The sequence below is a fragment of the Nycticebus coucang genome, chromosome 2 (assembly GCF_027406575.1).
Source record: "Nycticebus coucang isolate mNycCou1 chromosome 2, mNycCou1.pri, whole genome shotgun sequence".
Lineage (NCBI taxonomy): Eukaryota > Metazoa > Chordata > Mammalia > Primates > Lorisidae > Nycticebus > Nycticebus coucang.
This window is the reverse complement of record NC_069781.1, coordinates 130,348,251-130,367,145: the sequence shown is the minus strand read 5'-3', so window position 1 is coordinate 130,367,145 and position 18,895 is coordinate 130,348,251. Positions and strand designations below refer to the sequence as shown.

The window sequence follows — 18,895 nt, the reverse complement described above, 5'->3', positions numbered from 1 at the left end:
ACCTAAAGAGCTGCTTCTGTGAAGTACCTGTGTTCTCATGCATATTTTCAAAACTTAAGTTTTCCTTTTCTTGATGATCTGTAAGTATTCTTCATATGAAAAAAGTCCTCTATTGATTGTATACACATGATTTGCCTTTTTACTCTCTTTATGGTGCTTTTTCTTTCTTTTTTTTTTTTGTGTGTGTGTGGTTTTTGGCCGGGGCTGGGTTTGAACCCACCACCTCCGACATATGGGACCGGCGCCCTATTCCTTGAGCCACAGGTGCCGCCCTTTATGGTGCTTTTTCATGAATAAAAGTTCCTAATTTTAGCAGAGACAAACTGATCAGTCTTATTAGGCTTTCTTTGATTTCTTCTTTATAAAGTCTACCCCTGGCCTGGATTTGCTCATTGCTTTAAAATTTCAAGAATGGGGCGGCGCCTGTGGCTCAGTGAGCAGGGTGCCGGCCCCATATGCCGAGGGTGGCGGGTTCAAACCCAGCTCCGGCCAAAACTGCAACAACAAAAAAAATAGCCGGGTGTTGTGGCAGGGGCCTATAGTCCCAGCTACTCAGGAGGCTGAGGCAAGAGAATCGCCTAAGCCCAGGAGTTGGAGGTTGCTGTGAGCTGTGTGATGCCACGGCACTCTACCGAGGGCAATAAAGTGAAACTCTGTCTCTACAAAAAAAAAAAAAAAAGTTCAAGAATGCCTCCTTTTTTTTTTTTTTTTTTAATTGTTGGGGATTCAATGAGGGTACAAAAAAGGAATGCCTCTTTCAACAGTACACAAACTTAGTAGGGATGTCCAACTTTTTTCTTTTCTGCGACACACTGAAAGAATAAGAGTTTTCTTAGGTCACACATTAAATACACAAACACTAATGGAAGCTGATGAGCAAAAAAAAAGATCCAAGCATACTTTCACAACATCTGACACTAAAGATAAGCAAAACAGTCCTCAAACAATTTGGATGGACACCATTGAAGCATCCTGGCTTGAGAATCAGGTAGAAGATATTATGCATTTGAAAATGATAATGTGGCTCGGCGCCAGCCACATGCACCAAGGCTGGCGGGTTCAAACCCAGCCCGGGCCAGCTAAACAACAATGAGAACTGCAAAAACAAGAACAAAAAAATTATCCAGGTGTTGTGGCAGGCTCCTGTAGTCCCAGCTTCTTGGGAGGCTGAGGCAAGAGAATCATTTAAGCCCAAGAGTTGGAGGTTTCTGTGAGCTGTGACGCCACAGCACTCTACTGAGGGCAACACAGTGATACTCTATCTCAAAAAAAGAAAAGAAAGAAAAAGAAAAGAAAATGGTAATGTTAGTAAAAAGGATATAGTTTAAAGGAAAAGTGCAACTATCTGGAAGTGGCCTATCACAAGTTTCTAAACTTAAAGTGACAGTAAGTTATTACAGAAATTAAAACTTATTTAAAATAAGCAAAATTTACAATCCATGCTTGTACTACAAAATAAACATTTTTTTCTAGTACCCAAAGACCACATAAAAATCAATCACACGCTAGGCCACAAAAAAGAATCAGCAAATTTCAGAAAATGTAGTCATATGGAAGTTCTCTAGTGACAAAATGATTCAGCTAGAAAATAAAATCTAAAAGATAACTAGAAAATCTTCAAGTATTTGGAATTTAAAAATATCTAAATAATTTACAGATTAAATAAGCTACAATGATCATCCTATAAAATATTTTGATTAATGAAAATATAACATTAAATTTTATTAGTCTTTTTAAAGAACCAATGATAGTTTTGTTAAAAACTATGTCCATTTTTTTATTTAAGTAATTTCTGAAAACATTTCATGTAAGATATAACAGTTTCTCAAGTCTGACCTTGGTAAGGACAGACGAAACAGAAGGCTTCTCCTTAAGAAACCATCTTGATGTAAATGTTACATTAAGGCAATTTAGTTCCTAGAAAAGAACAATGTCTGGTATGGAGGAGGCACTCAATAAAATAAATACTTAAAGAATGAATGGGTAACTAAACTTAAGGCCATGATGTAAGGAATAAGATAAGGTGTTGTGAAAAAAATGGTATTAGTGAAAGTACCCCTCAGAAGGAAATTTCATACAAGGTTTTATTTCAGGGACAATATTCCTTTTATCTCATATGGGAGAGATGTCTAGAAAATAAAACAGTAAGAATTTACTCACCCACTGGGCTGCTTCCAGCTCCATTTGGCACTGTGAGGTCCGTAGTATTCAACATCCCACCTAACAATGTTAAGGAAAGGCAGAGAATGAACATGAACTAGCTCTCTTCATCTGACTATAAACGAACAGGGGAAATCCTCACTCCACTACTAAAAAACTACAAAAATAAAAACTTGGCCCAAGGCTAAAGTTGACATTAATATGTAATTTGTTATCTCATCCATATACATTTTACCTATCAAGCTTGGAATGTGTCTGCCTTCCTGGGCATCATTACTGAACAGTACATACTGATTAGAATGGGGGAGGGCTCTAGAGTACCACAGGTCTGGGACTTTAGCAGGAGGAGACATGGCATTACACAGACGAATGCGGTACACGCACTACAAATTTCTGCTGAATTTATGAATTAAGTCAGGCAGGAGGTGACACAAAAGAATTCTAATGGCAAATACAAGGTCTATTCCCAGTATTTCTAACATTAATGGCTCACACTCAACTTTAAACCTCTACGCATGATATAGGAACTATATTTTTTGCCTGTCAAAGTATGGCTTTCCCATGACAAGGAAAGCTTAGAGATGGAAGTTCTCCTTATTGTGTACTTGACACAATGCTACACCCACACATTCAGCAAAATTTCTTTAAAAATAGCGCAAGTAGTAGTGACACTCTGTTCATCAAAAGCAATAAAATTAAGAGTAGCACAATAAGAAAACTGCTTATATTAGCCATTAGTTTTCTCACCCTCTTTATTAAAGCACCAGTAGAATGGGTATCACTACACACCTGCATTGCCAGTACTTGGTGGTCTTTGAGGAGCTCCAGGGGATATATTTCTATGTAATGCGGCTTGAGGTGGAGAGAGCATGCTTGAATCTGCTAATGTTGAGGTGGCTGCCAAAGATGGGGACACAAGTGAACTCCCTGGATTAGTGTAGGACAAAGCATTAGGGCTGGTCACAGGCACTGTGACAGACATTGAAAAGTTCTGAGGTGGCAAACCAGGCTGTAAATAAAGAAAAAGGAAAAAACTGTTGACTTCATTTTCATCTATAGTAAGTAACTTACAAGTTATCAAAAGTAATAAATGGGGACAGGTTCTTACTAAATCCATTTGCAGTTGTAAGCTATTTTCTTTAGAATTATACTTGAATATATTTGACATGAACTTTTGCAGTTTTTAGTATTAACATATATGTACTAATTATATCTATATTCTGTATTTCAAATATTCATAAAGATGAAAATGAGAAGTTAAAACCTGATATTAGTGTTGTCAAATTTAGACATTACAAAAACTATCATTGTTACCAAGTAAGCATAAATTGGCACTTCATTGCAAACCAGTTTAGTAACATTACATTTCTACTGGAAGATCTCAAACAGAATACAGGGGGAAAGAAAGTGTACAAAATTATTAACTTAATACATCAAATCTGGAACATTACAAATAAGCCCTGGTCTGATTTATTTGATTAACTACTTAATGGACAAAATTAAAGAAAAATAATTATACATAGGTATAATGAAAATGCAAAGAAACTTTATCTAAACAGCAAAATTAACTACTGACAAGCTAGTAATAAATTTTTTGTATCTTCTTTAAATCGTATGAAGATTAAACTACAAATATTAAAAACGCTAACCTTTCTTCCATCTAAAACATTTCATATTCCCTCTAAAAGGACACTGTCTATTTTCCTATTGTATTTCCCCCAGAGATTGTTTAAAGGTACTTGTTGCCAGGAAAAATAATAGACCTCTTTATAATTTAAAGTAGCGGTTCTCAACCTGTGGGTCGTGACCCACAGGAAATGTATTAAAGGCTCGCGGCATTAGGAAAGTTGAGAACCACTGATTTAAAGTGAAAGAAAATAAAACAACTTTCTTCTGTCCTCATTTTAAAACAGTGATTGAAAAAGTAAGGCACCACTGTTCAAAGAATATATGAACAGTTTATGTATTCAATTCAATAGTTTATTTCAGGTAGAAAAATTATAATAATTCATCAACAAATATGAAAGGTGGATATATAATAAATTTTTTTCAGAAGTAAATATCCCTGGAAGATCAAAAGAAATTTTATTTTATTTGCTACTGGTTTGTTTTGAAGAAAAATTATAGCATTAGCCCCAAAATACCTCCTAAAAAGTATTTTTCATGAGTTTCTTATCTAGAATGAGCATCCCTAATCTGAAACTCCAAAGTCCTCCAAAATCCAAAACATTTGAACACTAACATGATGTCATGGTAGAAAATGGTACATATGACCTCATGTGATAGGCTGCAGTTAAAATGCAGGCACATAACACACAGCTTATTCAGTATTTCCAAGGGAAATAAAAGACCCTCCTAATTCTTCTTCACCTTCAATATATCATTTCTGTGTATGCCCAGATTCCTCCATGCAATCACCCTCACAAAAATAAAATGTCACATATTCGGGATAGAAACCCCAATTGCAGGCTCCCTACAGTGCCCCACATGTGGCCAAGACCTATAACATGGGAAGCTGAAGCACCTTTGCTTTCTGATGGTTCTATGTACACAAACTTTGTTTCATGCACAAAACTATTCAAAATATTGTATAAAATTACCTCCAGGCTAACGTATAAAGTATATATGAAACATAAATGAATTTTGTTTTCCGACTTGGGACCTATCCCAAGATTTTTTGCTAGGTATTATGCAAATAATCTAAAACCCAAAACTGTCTGGTCCCAAGCACTTCAGATAAGGGATATTCAACCTGTAGAGTATGGGACTACTTGATGCACAGTTTAGGGCAGTTTTAAGAGAATTAACTCTGAAAATAAAACTAATATCAAGATTGGAACAAATGTGTTCCATTGAAGCTATGCTACACACACAGAAGTAGAAAATTAGATCTGGAATAGTCTTAAGTAACTCTTGTCAATAAAGCTTCCAGTGACAGGAACTTTTGAAGAACTATGAAGTCCAGGAGCATGAGCTCAAAGATATAAGGAGTACTCTCTCACTATGATTAAATAGAAACAGAAAAATTAGCACAGAAAAATTTCAAAGGCCCTATTTGTTTTACAACCAGTTTAAGAATATTGCTTCCTTAAATTAAAATTAACCTAGGCTATCTTCCTCATTATCTATACCATAAGAAAAGACCTGGAGTTTGGTGGTATCATTACCAAGTGATCTGGGACATTTACAAAGAACCAAAGAGGAACCTTAGCTCTACTACTATTACAACAACTATACAAGATAATTGAAAATAACTCAAACACCAAATTCTGCAACAAGTCCAACTACTTTACATTTTGTATTCTCAAGATCTATTTAAGAATGTATAACATATATACAGAGGGTAACAAAAAAAAAAAAAAGAAAAGTATATACATTTTAAGAAAGAAAATTGGCTCAGCGCCTGTAGCTCAAGCGGCTAAGGCGCCAGCCACGTACAACAAAGCTAGTGGGTCTAAATCCAGCCCAGGCCCGCCAAATAACAATGACAAGTACAACCAAAAAATAGCCAGACGTTGTGGTGGGTGCCTGTAGTCCCAGCTACTTGGGAGGCTGAGGCAAGAGAATCGCTTAAACCCAGGAGTTGGAGGTTGCTGTGAGCTGTGATGCCACAGCACTCTACCCAGGGTGACAGGACAGGACAGGATGAAAAAAACTGTACTAAAAAAAAAAAATTTTTTTTTTTTTTTTTTTTGAGATAAGAGTATCACTCTGTTGCCCTAGAGTGTCATGATGTCATAGCTCACAGCAACCTCAAACTCCTGGGCTCAAGAGATTCTCTTGCCTCAGCCTCTCGAGTAGCTGGGACTACAGGCACCTGCCACAATGCCTAGTTAATTTTTCTACTTTTAGTAGAAATAGGGTTGCTCTCTTGCTCAGGCTGGTTTTGAACTCCTGAGCTCAAGCAATCCACCCACTTCAGCCTCTCAGAGTGAATTACATGTGTGAGCCACTGCGCCCAGCCTGTATTAAAATTTCAATACTCAAGTCATTTTGACTTCTACAATTATAAGACATACAAGATACAATATAGAAGATAACAAATGTTATCAATATATAGAGAGTGTTAGTAACAATTTTAATACTGTTTTTCCCCTTAAAATTTGTATACAATTTTAGGGCACACTCAGCATTTTTAAGTCATGGAGAGAGAGGAAAGTCTCATATATACTCTATATTAAAAATCATGGAATTTTAGAGTGAGAAAGGACCTTAAAAATTATGTGAGCCAATTCACTCTTTTATAGATGAAGAAAGTAGAATTTAGGATGGTTAGGTGTCTACCTAAAGGTACAGGGATAGAAAGTACCAGAGTCTAGATTAGAATGTTTTTCTCTTCACTTTTAATATTTAAGATCCTAAACATGTACTATTCTAAGATTTTGGCAATTTTAAAGTTCTATAAAATAAAAAATAATTTATAAAATGCCTTTTTTCCTTCTACTTATTATTGGTCATCCACTGTAAAAATAAGTAACAAGATGTATGGTCAATCTCTTCATGCACAAGATAAAAAGCACAAACCATACTTTAGTACTCACTGCGATTTTATGATTCCGCATCATATTATCAAATTCCTCATTAATTTTTTTATATTTTTCTTCTGTATGTGGAGTTAGCACATATGAAGTATCAGGGTCTGGGCTGTCGCACCCTCTGTGCTCCTTCTTGTTCAGAGCCTAAATAATGAAGTTAACAAAAAGGATCAACAAATAAAAAGTAAAGGTAAAATAAAAGTACTTACAGGGCCTCGTTTGAAAATAAAATCACTATCTTCATTTAGTTTGCTGAATCTGTCCTCCGAGAGTGGACTGTGCTCAAAGTAATCGTCAGCATCAGGGCTCTCACAACCATTAAGGCCTTTCTTTCTTAAAGTCTGAAATACAATTGGAAAATTCACACACAAATAATGCTAACTTGCCACGAGTTTTTTTGTAAAATTTATTAAGAGAGCACAGAGCTAATTAAATTATACAAGAGCCACTGAAAAGGTTTCTAAATAACAAATGTACTCTAATTCTGCAAAGAAAGTAAACCTCAGATACATGTAAAATTAATTCTTCCTTGTACATGGAGAGAAAAAGAACATTTGTTTGCTTGGATTTTTCCTTTCCAAGTTTCTTAAAGAATGGTAAATTACTCATTGCTCTGACAGTTAAAACTTGAATTTGATCACAGCCTGATCAATTTATCTGATAGGCCCAATGATTGTAAGAACTGAAATAGAAATCTATGGAAATGCTCCTCTGGGAAATTACAGTACCTTTATAAACTGAACATTTCAGCAACCTCATCTACTGACATTCTTCCTTTCTGCCTAGAGCTTCTCCCAATCAACACAATTAGTCCAATATTCAAATGATTCATTCCTAATTCGTTCTTCAGTATTATAATTTTCCTACATAATTCTGAAACATAAAAGCTCAAATTTAATATTTATATATATATCAGTAAAGACTCCTATATAGAAAGTGCATATTATTAATGACATCCTATTTTTCTAATTTTCCCCTCATGCTCCATGCCTCTTTGCTGGCTCGAGCTCCTTCATGGCTTGATTTAGTCCACTGATTTGACGTAACGGAGAATTTTCTTCACTGTCGTTTAAAGTATCCCCTGGGCCATACTTTTTTCCTTTACTTGGGGGTAAAAATATAGTGAGTAGCTGGTTTTAAGATTTTTAATTTTTTTTAACTTAAAGTCATCATGAAATAACTTACTAGTATTTAAAAGAATAAATTAAAATCCAAGGGCTTGAAGATCTATGGAATATTCATTTACTTTCAAAATGTCAAAAAAAATTTTTTTAATCTTGCTGTTTTATTTTTAAGGTAGAGTTACTGAGTTCAACAACTGAAATGGCTTTGAGTCTTGTTGATTTTCCAACTGACCCCAGGTGAGTGTTATGAAGTTAAAATTTTCTAAGCAAGCCTATCTCACAGAGCTTGATCAATAAACTAATCTTAGATTATTTCATCAATAAGTTGTTTAAATTAGATTTAAAGTGCATTTTTAAATTAATTCATAACAGAGCTTAATATCCTTCAAAACTTGATTTGCAATAATAATGGATGTTTATTTTATTCCTTTTTTCTTGAAGGAAATAGAATGTAAACATAGTACATTAAGATATGAGAATTTGTTCTTAGTTTCTCTAAAGTCAAATCACTTTAAAGTTTCACCTTAATTAATTTTTAAAAAGTTTTGCATGCTTAAAGAATCATAAGCACTCTGTTAGCATAGATGTTAGCTTCTCAAATTGCCTGGCATATTCTAGGCATCTCATATACAATACCTGAAACTGGTGTCATGATACAATCACTAAGTTATGAGTAAACATCAAAAACTATACCTATCTTCCTATTTGCCAATCTCTCCAAGTTGCTATCAGCAGTAAAAACGTTCACACTCAGAATACTGGAACGCGCTGTACTATTATAACTTGTAAAGTTCCGGAAACAGAATAAATACAGTAGGTACCTACACACAGATCTTATTATGAAGTTGATTTATTCTAGCCCTGAATCTCTGGCTATTGTCCCCTAATGCTCATATACCTTAAGACTAGTTAATTCACAGTACTGCTTTTCTTGGTATGCTGAAATGCTTGTTACTAAAATTTCCACAAACAGCAATCATCAAGTATGTATCTCTTCAAACATTTTTTGACAGAGGGAAAAAAATATGGCCTTTGTTCAGTAAACACATGAAGTTTTATTCTACAAAGGTAGGATTAACCGTGCTTGTCCTTATGAGGAAGGAAAGTGCTCTGGTATCTCCAAGTCTGCAAGCCTTCACTTCAGATGGGGCCCCGTCACTGTGAGAGGATTTAAAAGGCTCTATCAGCCTTGCCAGATAACAAGCTAATGTACCTCTCTGTTTGATAGCCAACTTGTATCTCCTTATCACCAAAATATGAAGGTTGTTTTAAGGACCTAACTACCATAAAAAGACTTTTTCTGTGTTCTTTATCATTACCAAATAGCATTAACAGTAAAGTTTCTCCTGTGTCACTGGTACCAACAAATGGAATGCTGTAATCTATTAACAAGGCCAGGCAAGGCACGTAAGAGACAGGTCAGCTTCAGTTTTCTCATGCAATTCAAGTTAGCCACAATAACACTCGCTCAAGGAAGAAAACACAATCTGAAAGGGATCACCAACTACAAAGAATCTGCTTATAAAAGGGAAAAAAATGCATCGAGTGCTAGCACTGTGCACTACGGCTATTACCAATTACCATATTCCACTCTAAACAGAACTTCAAAATACTTTGTTAATAATAAATTTTTCAGTGTCATCCTGGCAAACATAAGGGAAAAACTCAATTGTGCCAAAATAATTACAAATTTCAGTGGTATGTATCATTTAAAGTGATTTATCCTAGTTGCTGTTTGTCTTCTGAAACATTATTATAAACTGCTAAAGAGATCATCTGATGAATAATTAAATTATTAATCAACTTAACCTGACTTTAAACATTTTAAACGCTTTATATCAATGTTCCAAACATATTTTAATGTTCTAATCGTCAAGATTACTTACATAACATCCTACCATTTTTTCAGTCCATTTCTACAGAAGACAGAAATTTGATTTTTAGAGGGTCAGGTAAGCATTTTTTTTCTAGTTGTGATCCTGTGAACAGCTAAGAATTTTTTAAAAGCAAACATTTTTCTACTCGTCACAATAAAGTTAAATTATATTATCAATGGCTTTTCTTTTGGTGAATTTACACTGCCATTTAGGATTTAAATAATTAATGTCTTTAGCTAACATTTACCTTTCAATATTAGTTAAGGGCAAATCATATTTTTAAGTAAACCCAAATAAACTACCTTTAACGGAAAAGTATGCCTTGTTTAGAGTTCTTCCAGAGTTCCAACCTTTATCTGATTCTATGGGGTTCTTCCCTTTGTCTTTGACCTATTTTGGAAGTCTGTAGAGACAGAAAACTGACAGTAATGCAAATAATTAGTGTTTACAGATTTGCAAATTATTCTGTATATTAGAAGCTCGACTGACTTTTCCTTCACTGTGGAAAAGACAATTTGGTCATCTAAGAAGTAAATTTGTTTGGCCTTCCTGATGGGATTATATATTTGTCTGATGCTTGGATTTACCTATTAACCAACTACAACATTTTTTTCAGGTTCCTTCAGTATTTAATGGCTTATGTTCATTTTCTTTCAGTGACCCATGATTTTACCTTTTTTTGATGATTATGTTATTAATTACAAGTTCTTGACTCATCATTGATTTCAGCTCTAATAAACTTAGGGGAAAAAGATTCCTAGAAATCCCCACCCTTTTAATTTCAAAGTATCACAGGGGTACAAATATTTCTGGTTACATAGATCATGTTAGTAATGTTTTGGCCATTTGGGAAATGCCCAAAAGAAGAGAAGTTTTATTTTTTTAATTTTGGCACTAATTAAACCAGTTTTATCTAAAAGTGAAGAGGTACTCAAAGCCTCCTATATGCTAGAGAGAGAAGGGAGGGAGAAGGAGTGGAGGGAAAGGGAGCTGAGGGAGAAGAGGGAGAGAGCAAAGACCTCAATAGTATGAAGGCTGTTGAGTTTAAAACTTCTACACCAATTTAAGTAAACAGAGTGAAAAACCGAAATTTAGTGAAATTTAGCCTGGCTACAACCTCCATTTTAGGTGAGCTATACCTACCTGTTTCTTTGACTAGGCTGTTTTACAACTCTGCAGAGTTGGTATTTAGTTAACTTGCAAAGAACTAATGGTAGTTGCAAATTGTAGAAATTGTTTCCTATAGAATACCACTGATTATTACCCTGTGGATACTGATCAGTTTTGTTTCTATTATAAATTCACTTCAGCATTCTTTAACTATAAACATGGTGTATTTTGAATTCTCCTTTGAATGTTTTATATTTCGTTCATTCCCTCATCATTAAAGAATTAAGTAAAATCTTTAACATGGTTCATTTTATAGTTTTATGGCAATAATGAGTATGCCTTCTTCCTGAACTAATCTAGAACTTGGAAGATATAGAGGTCCAATTATCTGCTGCATGTTTTTATTTGGAAATCTTTTTAACATCTTTATTTCGACCTAACTAAAATGGAATTCATTATCTTTTACTAAACACATTTGCCTTTTGGACTTACCTTTTCTAGTCAACACAGCTAGACACTTTGCTGTTCCCTCTTTGTTCTCTCCCTGCATTCACATGGAATACCACATTTTGTAATTATTATTTCCATTTTTGCTGCCACAATGCTCACCCAAGCCCACACTGCCTTATGTCTAGACTCTTCATATACTCTTTTTTCATTTTTCTTTTTCCATTCTTTCTCATAAATTGTTACAAATTCAGTTCCTCTCAATTTTACTTTGTATTTATCATCTTTTAATTTCTGATGGCCCTCCATGATCTGAACAAGAATATAAACTTTTTAGATTACCTGCCCCATCTATAAACATATTTTGTGCAGAGCCCAATATATGCATATATTTTTATAAATTATATACATGAATGTCAACCTTTATTAATATCAGTAAGCACATTTTAAAATAAAATTAAATTTCTATTATTTTCTTCCTGAACTCCAATAGATAATTTTGTGCATCTTCCTATAATAATGATTTGACTATCTGAAATTTTAATCACCTGTCCGAAGGCTGTCCAATGCCTATAAGAGAAATGTGAAATGCCACAGCTGGGTATTCAAGGCACTCTATTAACTGTACCCAATTTGTCTCTTCTTTACCTTATATTATTCCCCTATACAAGCCCTCTATTCCACAAAAATTTTATGAGGTAAATATTGAGGTTTCCTTTATTTTCCACATGGATACTCAGTTTTTCCAGCACCATTTACTGAATAGACTTTCCTTTTTTCACTGACTTACATTGGTACTTTTGTCAAAAATCAATTAACCACACAGGTGTGGGTCATTTCTGAGCTCTCTGTGCCTATCCTTATGCAAATACCACACTCTCTAGATTAACTATAGCTTTACAGTAAGCCCCAGAAGTGAAACTCCTGGCTAAAATCAGCCAATCAGGATATTCCACCCTGTGATTATTGTTTGAGCAGTAGGAGATGGGGAGGCAAGTGATCTAGAACAGTACAATGAGAATTAATTTTAGAACATCTGCTAGAAATTCTAAGGCACAACTGATTTCTGATACTTGTAGATCACTGGCTTATCAGAGTAGCCACTAGCCATACGTGGTTATTTAAATTACAAGTAAACAAGACTAAAAATTCAATTTCTCAGCTATATTAGCCGCATTTCAAGTAATCAACAGCTATACATGGCTAATGACAATCACAGTAGACAGCAGAGGTATGGAACATTTTCCATCATCACAAAAACTTCTAGTAGAAGACAGTGCTGCTTTAGATGGTACTATGTGCAAATGTTAGCCTGGACTTGCCACTGCCATTGTATCAACATGAAAATGCCAGCATGAAGACAACTCCCTGGAGGAAAACAGAGACCTGGAACCCCATTCAACAGAGCATAATCTCTACCACACTGTTGGAATTTTGTTAGGTGACATAATAGTCACTCCTATTTTAAAGACCAGCTTTAGTCAAGTCTTCTGTTGCTTGCAACCATAACCAACTGAACTAATATGGTATAGTTTTCAAAATGCTTTCACATCTATTACTTTAATTGATCATGAAAACCCGCAAGATTTTGAACTTTCACACTGCTCTCTCTGCCACAGTAAACATTCAACCTAGTAATGTGATATAGTAAGCATTCAATGGACAAATTATTAATAAAGTCAATATATGCTAGTTAGAATACTAAATACAGAAGTTTACTTTCAATTAATAAGAAAAATATCAAATAGGATTTGTGAGTCTAACATCAAACACCTTTGGCAAAATCCTAAATGCCCACCTAAAATATTATTTTCTACTGTACTACAGACACAACTAGTAGATTTTTCACAACCCAAAGCAATGATTTTTAAAACTCAATTCAACTATACAAATTACAAAAGCTAATTGTTTTTAGATTGCTAACATTTTAAAAACAATATGAAAGGTTTACTTTTTGACGTTTTACTGTTAATGAATTAAAATGAGAACTCTAACATTCTCTGAGTAAAGAAACAATCACGTATCAATTGCCTAAACATGTAATTATATTCTTCATAGAATACCCTTAAGATACACAATTATCTAAGCACATGTTAGGAACCTATAAATCAACTGACTAAACAAAACATGAAAAATTACAAGGCATGTCTAATTTTCTAAAATATGAATCATACTATCATTTGAAATTTTTTACAGGTACAGCGCTGATTGCATAATTGTAAATTAAAAAGTTATGACAAAATTATGCAAAAAGGTATTTTCTTTCTGTTAACTCTAGATCTAACTACAAAATAAATGTTAAAACTATACAGCTACCTCCTTCGTTTTAAATGTGTTTAGTGTTTAAAGTGCCACATTTCAAAAAACTGCATTCCTTCATGAGCCACCTTTATATTAAAAAACTGAAGCATCATTTAGTCTACACAGGTGTCTCACTCTACAAGCATACACAGAACACTGATTAGTACCCAGAATCTTTTCCTCTAAATCAGTGGTTCTTAACCTTCCTAATGCCACGACACTTTAATACATGTTGTGGTGACCCTAAACCATAAAATTATTTTTGTTGCTACTTCATAGCTGTAATTTTGCTACTGTTATGAATTATAACAGGATGCAATATGCAGGATGATCTTAGGCAACCCCTGTGAAAGGGTCATTCAACCCCAAAAGGGGTCACAACCCACAGGTTGAAAACCACTGCTCTAAATGACCGTCTATTATAGTTTAAATAACAGTATAATATTTGTATGCCGAATGATTAATACTGGGTGGGAAACATCAAAATCTTGGCATTCTAAGGGTCTTTTTATTGATGTAAAATATTCACACATATTTATGGGATACAAATGATGCTTTATTACACGTATTAAGTGTATAATGCTCAGGTCAGAGTATTTGGGATATCCATCACCTTGACTATTTATTGTTCCTATGTGTGAGGACTGGCATTCTAAGGGTCTTGAATTTACACTCAGTGTATCCAGCAAAGAAACTTCTGCAGTAAGATAATAAAATAGACAACACATCATCTTTTAGAAGAAAGCAAGCAATACTGCCAGTTACCACTGCATTCCTACACTACCTGGTACACAGTATGATAAGTATCTGTGCACTAAATACAAAAATACAGAAACAATATATTACATTCAATATTTTTGCCCCCCTTTTTTTCCTTTCTCTTCCATCTCTTTCAACATAATCATCATATGGTTCTCACATAATTTATTGCTTGGGAAATGCACAACAGTGAAACCTAAGCTACTTTTAAGCTCTTTTCAACTGCTATCCAAACCTTTAGGATAAAGTCAAGGGTCTTATACAGTTAATGAGGATCTGGTTTACTTTTCACGTCTTACCTATTTCTACTTTTCACATTATGCCCCAGCTGTACTTAGCTGATTTCAACTTCATAAATGAACTATGAGGTTTCTCATTTCCTAATTTCCACAGAAGCTGCCCTCTTGACTTACAATACCTTTCTTCAACCTCATCTTCTATACCCTTTTAAGGACTTGGTGATGGTATCACTTAGAGAAGGTTTTCTCTGACCTCTCTCCTAGTTCCTTTTATCTTCTCTTTTCCCTGGTTTTGACCAATGTATCAAGTATCTACCAGAGGAAAAAAAAGAACACTTTCTCTGATGATAAGTACTAAAATACTCAATCCCTAATGCATCTAGACATGAAAAGGACACATATGTATTCATCAATAATCACGAGAAATGTATTACATAAATGTGAGTTGTATATAAAGTAAATAAATCACCTTTTACCCCATGAACTCATATTACGTATCAAGGTCGTCAATCTCTAATGGAGAAACATGATCTCAAGACAAGAAAATCACACTCAGAGATCTATAGCTCCTTATAAAAAGCACACATAAATTAAAACCAATAATTGTATGATAAATACTCAAATACACAGGAAAATAAAAATAGTAAAAGTGAAATTGCAAGAGAGCTAGTGACTGCTATGTGAGGTGATGGTGCAGGACATGTGGGAAGAGGAGGAGGGCCATGAGGATTGTGTGCCTCACCCTGTGAATCATCATCCTGCTGCTCCCAGGCTCTTTAGGAATAAAAGAGCAGGGCAGGGACTGGAGGTGAAAGGAAGCTTTGTCTTGTCTTCAGATGCTCATTATATTTTCCCTTTCCCTGACGCTCCACTGCAGCTCTGTAAAACATTAGGCAAGCCTCTTAAACACTCCCTGTCTGCTCCTTTCCTCACCTATAACTTGGGGAGAATAGGCTCAAAAACACTCTTTGAGGAATGTATAATACTGTCAGAAAATCTAAACAATCATCTATCCAATTCTGTAAGGTCAGCACTAGCGGAGCTCAGGACACAAAAGTCATTTAGCTTTCTTTTTGCTCACCTGGGAAATCACATTCCATTTCCTACTCATCCTCACCCCACCTCTCAAAGAAGCACCCCTCAAAGAAGCTCTTAAAACCATGTAGAATACAAACTGAAATGTAACTCATCAAATATGTTCCGTAGTTGCAATTCTTATCAGCACTAGCACATTATTTTGAATTGCTCAAAAAATTATAATTTATGCCTACTGAGTGCTTAAAATTATTTCAGGAAATACTCTTGGGGATAAAAATGTTTTATAAGCTGGATAACCACTCCTAAGAGATTGTCTATTAACTCAAAGCTTTTAGTCTACAACTGTATTTAGGACAAGTTAATTCTACTGCTTAGGCCTCTTCTCAAAAGCTGTAGATTCAGTAGGCCTATTGTGGAGCTCAAGAACTTATATTAAATAATATACTCCTGGCATGATCACTTTATTATCATCTGTTTTTATTTTCTAATTGACAGATGCAGCTTATATTGATTTCCTATCTTCCTTTAAGACATTGATTATTTCCAAATTCCTTTGTAATGTGAAAATAGGCAGGCATGATTAACACTTTAAAAAAGCAGATTTTTCTCTTCCTTCATAACCTAAACTATCTCCATATTTCATTTATCACTGTGCCTCAATTGTGATATGAAATTGAGACCAAAATAGGGATTCAATAAGGTAATACAAATAAAGTCATTAGAAGAGCACCAGGCCATATAAATGTTTAATAAAAGTTACCTATTATTCTCACTGTAACTATAGTCACTTCTGTTCTCTTCATTATCGAAGAAAACATATTCATGGTGGCCACATATTATACATTATTGTTATCTGTATAAAATCTTTTCTATTTGTAGTGACATGTTCCAGAGCTTCAATGGATTTAGTCAACTGGAAAGCAAAAGGAGAAGATGAAGTTGGAGACCTGGGTACTAATCCTACTTTTGCCACTAAATTGCTATGTTACTCTGGAAAAGTCATTTAAAGTGAGTCCCAATTTCTATTTCTGAAAAAGCTTACCTTGGATGTGAAAATCAAATGAAATAATGCAAGTGGATTTTTTTTTTAAGTACTGTGGTATTTCCAAGATGAAAATATAATCTCTCTTTGGAAACAGTTCATGAGATATTAAAAAGGGAGATAAATGGCCACAGTCCATGTTTTTACATCCGTAAGTGACAGAACAAAGATCTGAATTGCCACGAAAGTGATCGAATATTCGCCAATGCTACCAAATCACAGCTATTTTTAATATAAGCAGGAATATTTCAAATATTTCTGTAAAATCAGAGGAAAAAAACATTTATATAAAAGTAATCTCAGCTATTAAAATTTTCACTTCTTGCTTTTTAGCATTATTTTTATTTTGATGCAGAACTGCAAAGCCTCTATTGGTTATAGGTTTTTATTTAGTATAAATTCAGTTCATACACCTGCAGGTGATAAATAATGGTGACTGCTTATACTAGTAATTTTCATCTCCTGTTTCCTCACACTCTAGGACATGTCTAATATTCATATGAAATTATACTGTACAATATACTTCATAATTTATTAAACTTAGTTTACTGAAAAGATGTTTTAGTAGTTGTAAGATTTTCTTTGTACATTTAAATTACTACTTTTTGTAGAACCAAACAAAAGTTTGCCACCTATATTTCTATCAATGCTTAAACATGAAAAGATACACTGTATGTCTTTAATGACATTCTTTGTGGAATGTCACCTAAAGAAATATGAAAATACAATCATTAAGACTCATTTTTGAAAGAAATATTTTCCTAAAAAGCAGTGTGTAAACATTTTCAAATAAGATGTCACTTTAAATACAGCAGTAATACTCTTCATTTCAAAGAAACTGAGTTATGAAGTTGCTGATAAAGGTTACCCTAATTACTAGTGCGTACATTTCCATTTTCATAAATTTAACACCTATTCTTCTCCTATGATACATCCCAAAAGGATTGATTACAGGATGCAAAAGAACAGAAATACATCTACGAAAGACACCATATGAAAATACTCAAGATTCCATTAAAGGATATTTTAGCAATATAGGGAAAGTAAAATCCTGCTTTTAGGAAATAGGCCAAGGCAGGTTACAAGCCTTATGAAAGTGGTTCACAAGGTTTTCAGAGTCTGTATCTGTCACTACTGCTCATATTACAAAGTGAAACACTCTAAAGTAGATCTCTGGTAGCTGTTTATGCCTCTGTTCACTCCTGATGTTCTCAGCCACATGAGATGGCTAAAGAGTCCAAGACCTCATCATGAACTTGTTAGAAGTTTATATATACACAAAATCTTCAGTTGGTAAAAGTGTGTATCAATGGTTTCTAAAACTATTGAGTAGGAAGAATATTATTGTGGTTTGAATTAGAAATCTCTAAATAACATCACCTTGCAGAGCCCACAGCATACAAAACCCCTCAAATATTTTTGTCAAATAGTAAACAGACATAAAAAAGTTTGCTTCCCATTATTACAACTGTTTGAAAGGAAACTATATGAAAAAGAAAAAAATATAATGGTACTCTAAAAATATCCTTAAATGAGAGACTTGTAAAGCACTTAGAAACTATCGGCTTATAGGAAGTTTATTATTATCCTGTAAAACTTAGTGTAGTTCCTAACAATTCTTATAGATGCATAAGTATAAGCCACTGCCATCACTGGTAAAAAAAAAAAGAACTTAGATATGTGTGTGTGCTGCTAATGACAATGTAGTTGCATCATCTTCATGTGTGAAAGAAAGCCTGTATCACAAGTTTAATAACCACTGTACTATAATCATGCTTATCTCAATAAGATATTAATATACAAGAAATGTGAATTTAAAACCTTATGACTTATCTCTTACCCTATGACAAATTAATCCCTTAAAATCCAATATGTCTTCTATACACTGTATTTATATAATTTAGAATTTCATAAAGAACTATTAGTAAGATTCGTATTAGCTTATATATACAATTAACATCAAAATCCCCATCCATAAGTAAGCTTTGTACTGAAGCAGACTGTAATATAGACAACTGCTAAAAAAATGTTTATAGGATTTACTGACACTTTGCTGACCAAAACAGAGATGAAGACTGAAGTAGTCTGAAAATTCTCTTGAGGATTAAATCAGACTATATTCTTCACATTCTCTAAGTACCCCAAAGGCGGTGCACAGTACCCTCAACCTCCAGAAAGGCCAAGAACAACTGCTGCAATGAAAGATCACAATAGTTAGGGTTAAGAAGGTAGATGTCTTCTATAATGAAACTTTCTAAAATAC

General features: G+C 34.1%; 1 protein-coding gene across 27 annotated transcripts in view; it reads right to left on the bottom strand.

The window, feature by feature from the left end:
• Positions 1 to 18,895, bottom strand: part of MEF2A (myocyte enhancer factor 2A) — a 145,040-nt gene that overhangs the window by 38,237 nt on the left and 87,908 nt on the right. For 12 of the 27 annotated variants that reach the window (XM_053581810.1, XM_053581806.1, XM_053581805.1 and 9 more), the window contains 3 exons: positions 6,690 to 6,839; positions 2,950 to 3,169; positions 2,161 to 2,220 (listed from right to left, as the gene is read on the bottom strand). In XM_053581810.1, the coding sequence (XP_053437785.1) occupies positions 2,161 to 2,220; positions 2,950 to 3,169; positions 6,690 to 6,839 (430 nt within the window). Of the gene's footprint in view, positions 1 to 2,160; positions 2,221 to 2,949; positions 3,170 to 6,689; positions 6,840 to 6,904; positions 7,037 to 9,998; positions 10,116 to 18,895 lie in introns of all 27 variants that reach the window. The other 15 variants (XM_053581814.1, XM_053581821.1, XM_053581815.1 and 12 more) reach the window with 4 other exon arrangements.